Source organism: Palaemon carinicauda, chromosome 27, assembly GCF_036898095.1.
Source record: "Palaemon carinicauda isolate YSFRI2023 chromosome 27, ASM3689809v2, whole genome shotgun sequence".
In the NCBI taxonomy this organism is placed as follows: domain Eukaryota; kingdom Metazoa; phylum Arthropoda; class Malacostraca; order Decapoda; family Palaemonidae; genus Palaemon; species Palaemon carinicauda.
The window spans coordinates 5,057,825-5,067,067 of NC_090751.1; the positions used below are offsets into that span (position 1 = coordinate 5,057,825).

General features: G+C 30.6%; 1 protein-coding gene across 1 annotated transcript in view; it reads right to left on the reverse strand.

The window, feature by feature from the left end:
• LOC137620515 (protein sax-3-like) overlaps nt 1–8,681 on the reverse strand; it is a 28,141-nt gene extending 19,460 nt beyond the window's left edge. The window contains exon 1 of the mRNA XM_068350705.1: nt 8,426–8,681. Coding sequence (XP_068206806.1) covers nt 8,426–8,510 — 85 coding nt within the window. The 5' untranslated portion in view covers nt 8,511–8,681. The remainder of the gene's footprint in view (nt 1–8,425) is intronic.
• Between the last annotated feature and the right edge of the window lie 562 nt (nt 8,682–9,243).

Sequence of the window (9,243 nt, forward strand, 5' to 3'; positions counted from 1 at the left end):
TAGTAATTCCATTTGTAGGTTATGTAACTTTTCCAAAATCTATAAATATAATGATAATAATAATAATAATAATAACAATAATAATAATAATAATAAATGAATAATAATCATAATAATAATAACTGCTAATACCAATAATAATAATAATAATAATAATAATAATAATAATTTTAAAAATCAAAATGTTTTATAATAGATATACCAGAATATAGATAGTTGAACGAAATGTTAAAATCAACAGGAAAAATACGTAATTAAATTGATTCAATAATAATAATAATAATAATGTTAATAATAATAATAATTTTAGAAAATGCAAATGTATTAAACTAGACAGTTCGATGAAGCGTTAAAAATAACAAAAAATAATCAAATTGAATCAATAATAATATTAATAATAATAATAATAATAATAATAATAATAATAATAATAATAGAAACTATAATAATAATAATAATAATAATAATAATATTTCAAATGTATTATGTTAGACAGATGGACGAAGCGATAAAAATCAACCAAAAAAAAACTGTAATTAAAATGAATCATTAAAAAAAGTAATTGTAAAACAATATTCAAAATTTCTTGTTATTAAACAATATCCTCAGCCGAATGCAATTAACGGGTCGAGTGTAATATGAAATATTTACTATAGTCAATTCTTTTTAGGAAGACAGATTTGCACCGACTCGCAGGGGTGCCCTTTTAGATCGGAAAAGTTCTCTGATCACTGATTGGTTGGACAAGATAATTCTAACCAATCAGATAGCAGGAAACATTTCCGAGCTAAAAGGGCACCACTGCGAGTCAGTTCAAATGCGCCTCATTCAATATAAACCAGAGTTGCTAAGTTGGCCTTTTTCAGGCCAAAAAAAACTCAAATTTGGCCTTTTTTAAATTGTTTGGCCTTTAGTAATATGAAAGTAGGTGGCCCTTAAATGCTATATTTTTTGGCCTTTTTCTACTAATGGGCTGGCCTTTTAAAGCTGCAGTTGATTAGAAGTTGGCCTTTTTCCCGTTTAGAAAACATGGCAACCCTGATCATTTTTCTTTTATTTCTATGAACTCATAAAGTGCTGAGAGTTTTTTCCAATGAATAGCATTAATGATTCAATAATTTCACAGCGAGAGAGGAATCAAAGTGTACTAGTAGTAGTAGTAGTAGAAGTAATATTATTAGTGTTATTATTATTATTATTATCATTATTATTGTCTACAAAAAATCACTAAAATCATAAGCTAGCCACTTTCTTATCAAATAACTTTGTACTATATATGTAAACACACAAGTTTGTGTATGAGAGAGAGAGAGAGAGAGAGAGAGAGAGAGAGAGAGAGAGATAACACTTTGCCCCGATCTATAAATAGACTCAACATTTTTTCCTATAGGCCTTGTCTCTCAAAACGATAACTATCAGAGAGAGAGAGAGAGATAACACTGCCTCGATCTATAAATAGACCCAACATTTCTTCCTAGAGGGCCTTGGCTCTCAAAAACAATAACTGAGAGAGAGAGAGAGAGAGAGAGAGAGAGAGAGAGAGAGAGAGAGAGAGAGAGAGAGATAACACTTTGCCCCGATCTATAAATAGACTCAACATTTTTTCCTATAGGCCTTGTTTCTAAAAAACGATTACTATGAGAGAGAGAGAGAGAGAGAGAGAGAGAGAGAGAGAGAGAGAGAGAGAGATAACACTTCGCCCCGATCTATAAATAGACTCAACATTTCTTCCTATAGGCCTTGACTCTCAAAACGATAACTATGAGAGAGAGAGAGAGAGAGAGAGAGAGAGAGAGAGAGAGAGAGAGAGAGAGAGAGATAACACTTCGCCCCGATCTATAAATAGACCCCACATTTCTTCCTATAGGCCTTGTCTCTCAAAAACGATAACTATGAGAGAGAGAGAGAGAGAGAGAGAGAGAGAGAGAGAGAGAGAGAGAGAGAGATATCACTTCGCCCCGATCTATAAATAGACTCAACATTTCTTTTAACTATGAGAGAGAGAGAGAGAGAGAGAGAGATAACACTTTGCCCCGATCTATAAATAGACCCAACATTTCTTCCTATAGGCCTTGTCTCTCAAAAACGATAACTATCAGAGAGAGAGAGAGAGAGAGAGAGAGAGAGAGATAACACTTTGCCCCGATCTATAAATAGACCCCACATTTCTTCCTATAGGCCTTGTCTCTCAAAAACGATAACTATCAGAGAGAGAGAGAGAGAGAGAGAGAGAGAGAGAGAGAGAGAGAGAGAGAGAGAGATAACACTTTGCCCCGATCTATAAATAGACCCAACATTTCTTCCTATAGGCCTTGTCTCAAAAACGATAACTATCAGAGAGAGAGAGAGAGAGAGAGAGAGAGAGAGAGAGAGAGAGAGAGAGAGAGATAACACTTTGCCCCGATCTATAAATAGACCCAACATTTCTTCCTATAGGCCTTGTCTCAAAAACGATAACTATCAGAGAGAGAGAGAGAGAGAGAGATAACACTTTGCCCCATCTATAAATAGACCCAACATTTCTTCCTATAGGCCTTGTCTCAAAAACGATAACTATCAGAGAGAGAGAGAGAGAGAGGAGAGAGAGAGAGAGAGAGAGAGAGAGAGATAACACTTTGCCCCGATCTATAAATAGAGCCAACATTTCTTCCTATAGGCCTTGTCTCAAAAACGATAACTATGAGAGAGAGAGAGAGAGAGAGAGAGAGAGAGAGAGAGAGAGAGAGAGAGAGATAACACTTTGCCCCGATCTATAAATAGACCCAACATTTCTTTCTATAGACCTTGACTCTCAAAATGATAACTACCAGAGAGAGAGAGAGAGAGAGAGAGAGAGAGAGAGAGAGATAACACTTTGCCCCGATCTATAAATAGACTCAACATTTCTTCCTATAGGCCTTGTCTCTCAAAAACGATAACTATGAGAGAGAGAGAGAGAGAGAGAGAGAGAGAGAGAGAGAGAGAGAGAGAGAGATAACACTTTGCCCCGATCTATAAATAGACCCCACATTTCTTCCTATAGGCCTTGTCTCTCAAAATGATAACTATCAGAGAGAGAGAGAGAGAGAGGGAGAGATAACACTTCGCCCCGATCTATAAATAGACCCAACATTTCTTCCTATAGGCCTTGACTCAAAACCATACCTATCAGAGAGAGAGAGAGAGAGAGAGAGAGAGATAACACTTCGCCCTGATCTATAAATAGACCCCACATTTCTTCTTATAGGCCTAGTCTCTCAAAAACGATAACCATGAGAGAGAGGAGAGAGAGAGAGAGAGAGAGAGAGAGAGAGATTTAGGGCAGGACTATGTTGTAGCAGTACTGTCCACCTTCTCAGGTGAGCCAGCTGCTGCTGCGTGCTGTGGCCACCGCAGGCAAAGCAAAGGGTGACCACAAATCCGGGGTAGTAGTCTTCGGCCACAGCCCGCTCGGTGGATGTGCTCTTCTTTGGGCGAATTACCGGCTCGGCGAGATAAGGACCAAGATAGCTAATTGCACGCTTGTCCATGAATAGCGAAAGGCCTTAGGGTGGAAGGGGGTTCGGGGAGTGGGTACCAACAGTAGGATAGCCAGGGGACTGGAGGATACTTGGTCCAGGACAGAACAGAGACTTCAGTTTCGAAGGGAGGTAGGGGGGAGGGGGTACCATCAGTAGGATAGCCAGGGGACTGGAGGATACATGGAGCAGGACAGAGCAAAGACTTTAATTCAGCGAATGCAAAAAGTTGAAATATCTTTTGCTTGAAGGGAGATCTTCATTGGATTTAACTTTGTTTTATTATTGAATGCACTTGTGATGTGTTACGTGTTATAACGATTAAATTATGATTGTGATGGTGTTATACCGTGATTATATTTTTATACTGTTCGTAATAACAAAATTTGTAATATTAATAACAGTGTTTAGACATTTTGACTGAGGTGTAATCGTCTTCTGATGGTCAATTTACGTTTTTTTTATCCATAAATTCATTATTATCAATAACGCATTTAATTAAAATCTTATATATATATATATTATATATAGTATATATATATATATATATATATATATATATATATATATATCTTTATATGCGTGTATAAGCATATATATACATAAAATAATATACACGCGTATAATAATAATGACAACTATATACTGTATGTATGTTTAGTGCTTGCAATCGGAGGTATGTTCAACTAGTCAACAAAAGTTGAATCACGGGTGTGGACGAATTATAGATCTGGGCAAGTTTCAATAATGCCTAATATGCCTCTCATAGAAGAATATATATATATATATATATATATATAGAGAGAGAGAGAGAGAGAGAGAGAGAGAGAGAGAGAGAGAGAGAGAGAGAGAGAGAGGGGCCTATATATATATATATATATATATATATATATATATATATATATATATATATATATATATATATATATATATTATATATATATCGACCAAAAAGGCATGTTATACCGAATTCTATCTTGGGAATATATATCCAATGGAATTCAATTATGGTAAAAACTTCTAGCTGTGGATATATATTCCCAAGGTAAAATTTGGTATTAGATGCCATTGTAGTTGATATTTATATTGATTAAAATCACGAGTGTTTGTAACATATATATATATATATATATATATATATATATATATATATATATATATATATATATATATACTATATATATCCACAAGACATTATTCCTGCTCTAGATAGTCTTCCCCAGTACAAAATAATCATCTTAAAAATTCAATTACAGACGTAACATTTTAACAACGATCCATCTTACAAATCTTATTGAAAATTCTTATTTTTTATTATTATTATCCTTTTCCTCGTCATCCATTCTCTACTTCGGCATCTTAAAGGCGAAATCGCCGACCACAGCTTGAGAACTCCCGCCCTTATGCCATATGAGGTATGAAAGATGCTGGTAGCTTCTTGTGAGTGTTTTTTTTTTTTTTTTTTTTTTTTTTTTTTGTCAGGTGTATATTTTCGAGTACGTATCGAACTGCAGGACAGAACACATACTTACTGAATCGAGGAACAAACATTAGGTATTGTTGTATAATGTGATTTGTCTATATTTGGATCAATATATTTTATTTCTTTGAGTTGTTGCGTGATTTATTGATTTTTGCCGGTGGATATTTCTCTAACGATAAATATATATGTATGAGTGTGTATATATATATATATATTTATATATATATATATATATATATATATATATATATATATATATATATATATATATACATATATACATGTATACATATATATATATATATAATATGTATATATATACATACATATAGACTATATAATATATATATATATATATATATATATATATATATATAATACATATATATATATATATATATATATATATATATATATATATATATATGATATGCATGTATATACAATGATTACTTACAATATACATATACATACATAGATTTATATACATATATATGTATATATATATATATATATATATATATATATATATATATAAACGATGCCGTACGGACTCTTGATAATTGGGATATGGGAATAAAGGAAAGCAGAAGTACGTAGCAGTTTCTGGAAATGTAGAACCAAAAGATAGACATCATTTTAATAGCGTCAGAAGTAAACGTAAGTGACCTTTTGCTGTGGACATACAAACCAAAATTTCGAACTGGATTTACACTTTTAGATTAAAATTTGGAATTACCTTCATTTGAATATTTTAGAAAGTCAGATTTCCTACTCGTTAGTTCGATATCTTTAATAAACCAGAATAAGAGGCTGAAAATTTTGAGTGTCAATAGATATTTTTTTTTAATAGTTTATAACTGAACATCTATTCTAATGTTGTTACTTTTCTTAAAAATATTTTATTTTAAGTGTTCATTACTTCTCTTGTAGTTTATTTCCTTGTTTATTTTCCCCACTGGGCTATTTTTCCTGTTGGAGCCCTTGGGCTAATAGCATCCTGCTTTTCCAACTACGGTTGTAACTTAACTAGCAGTAATAATAATAATAATAATAATATTGATAATAATTATAATAATAATAATAATAATGAAAATAATATTAATGAAAATATATAATAATAATAATAATAATAATAATAATAATAATAACAAAAATAATAATAACAATGGTAATAAAAATAACAATAATAATGATAATATCAATAATAACAACAATAATAATAATGATGATAATAATAATAATAATAATAATAATAATAATAATGAGCCTATATGTTGGGGCGAAGTTGTGAAAGAAGAAAACTATCAGCGGATCGAAGGAGCTCGGCGGGGGATATTTCATAACGTGAAATTGAGAACGGAAGCTTAGGCCTATAGAGAAAAGCACTCGCGTTATCTAATCAGAAAATAGCCAGGAACATACTACGACCAAAATGGCAATTCCTGTAGCGATAAGGATGGCCTAGAAAAGAAGAATATCTTATAGATAGGATACTTCATTTGAATTCGGTTAATGTTACCCTTAATTGTCTAACTAATATATATATATATATATTATATATATATATATATATATATATATATATATATATATATATATATATATATATATATCCAAAAAAGCCATATGTTTCAATACATTAATGTCTAGACTCTCTTACCGACGGTATGGTCACTGTCATGCAAGTATCCTGGACTATGGTTCGATTCCCAGCCGGTCAGATGCTATTGTCTATGAGCGGTTTCGCCTTGGGACTCTGATCCCGAGGTCGGTAAGAGAATCCAGACATTAATGTACTGAAATATATGGCTTATTTGGAGATATATATATATATATAATATATATATATATATATATATATATATATATATATATATATATATATATATTATCATAGGTTCCGCTTATGTATGATGATGTGATGTGTAAGTATGTATATACTTCGTCTAACGTATAAGAATGTATATATAGACACAGACTAAGATATACTGTATATATGTACATACATGTGTAAAATTTCTAATAGTAACATATGCGTGCGTAAGTGTATATATAATATCCAATATATATATATATATATATATATATATATATATATATATATATATATATATATATATATATATAAATATATATATATTGGTTTATTTTCCATTTATCGTCAGTTCATGAAACCAGAGAGAGAGAGATTATACCCATTATAAAACATTTTAATAAAACCGCATATCAGAAAAATAACTGAATATAATCTATAATAAAAAAATATATGAATATCAAATAAAATAAAATCGGGCCAAAAATTACTTTAACGTTAAGGTAACATACGAAGTAATCCAAAACAAGACCTTCAGGTCTAAGACCTTTAAGTCTTCAAGTCTAAGATCTTTAAGTCTTCAAGTCCAAGACCTTCAAGTCTAAAATCTTTAAGTCTTCAAGTCTAAGACCCTCAAATATAAGACCTTTAAGTCTTCAAGTCTAAGACCCTCAAATCTAAGACCTTTAAGTCTTCAATTCCAAGACCTTTAAGTCTTCAAGTCTAAGACCTTTAAGTTTCCAAGTCCAAGACCCTCAAATCTAAGACCTTAAAGTCTTCAAGTCCAAGACCTTCAAGTCTACAAATCAAATTTGCATTCTATGTCGATATAAGCCTACCTCTGTACATAAAAATATACAGGTCCGCAAAAACTCTCTCTCTCTCTCTCTCTCTCTCTCTCTCTCTCTCTCTCTCTCTCTCTCTCTCTTCGGGCCAATCGCTACTGTATAGGCTGAAAGCTCTACTCCAAGTATTTAGAGATAAGATAAAAATTGAATAATTTTAACGTTATATTTAAAATTTCCTGATTACTTTGATACTTTATAAGTTTATAATTTATGGCTTACATTAAGATCCTGAATAAAAAGAAAATTTCCTATTTCAAATATATATAAATCACCACTAGTTCATAAATAGGCCTAGGTTTTTCATATCAATATATTTTTAGTAAAAATTGAAACGGAAACTGGCAAAAGCTAAGTTATCCGATATTAATATAATCATGTTATAATATATGCTAATTGTTCATAAAATTGATATTTTTCTGCATTTTATTCAAATTTATGTACGAAAATGTTTTATTTCCTTTAGTTCTACATTTTCATTTCACCGTTTTCAAAGTATATTTTCCCAGCCCACTATTACTTCATTTTCTAATATATATATATATATATATATATATATATACTATATATATATATATATATATATATATCTAATGTTATTTATTTCCTCTATTTCAATATAATCATGGTTTGCTAAAAGAGAAAATAATTCAAATTATACATTTTTGCTAAACTATATCAAATATTATTTTATCCCTCTATTCCAACATACTCATGATTTGCTAAAAAAATAAAATATTAATTATTCATTGTTGCTAAACAATTCATTAATTTATAAACTCACCTTCAGCGGCGGAGACAGCGCCAACAAAAATAAAAAACAATAGAATATCCATTAAAGCACAGAAGGAATCAACAAACGTCCTCATCGTGTCTTCGTTAATTCACATAATATCAACACAAAATGAAATCAAAATCCCAAAGGCATTTCTCCCTTTGCGCACTTTTCTAGTTCGACGGTTAAAACTTCACACGTCAAGGTACCCGAGGTCGTTTCATCGTGGAAAGGAGCACATGTTTACGCGATGCCGTCTGAACGAGAACTGAATCGACTGAGCTGAACAGAGTGAAGACTGAAGAAGAGTGACAAACTGACTCAGCTGAGTTTGACTACTACTGCGGACTCTAATCGCTTATTCACTAAAACCGACCGAGACGAGGCTGAGAATGGGTCGTACTATTATTATTATTACTATTATTATTATTTTTATTGTTGTTATTATTATTATTATTACTATCATTATAAGCTAAAGTATTATTAGCTAAAGATTAGAGTTCTCTTTCTTTTATTATTATTATTATTATTATTATTATTATTATTATTATTATTATTAGCTAAAGTTTAGAGTTCTCTTGCTTTTATTATTATTATTATTATTATTATTATTATTATTATTATTATTATTAGCTAAAGTTTATTATTATTATTATTAGTAGTAGTAGTAGTAGTAGTAGTAGTAGTAGTATTATCATTATTATTATTATTATTAGCTAAAGTTTAGAGTTCTCTTGCTTTTATTATTATTATTATTATTATTATTATTATTAGCTAAAGTTTATTCTCTTGCTTTTATTATTATTATTATTATTATTATTATTATA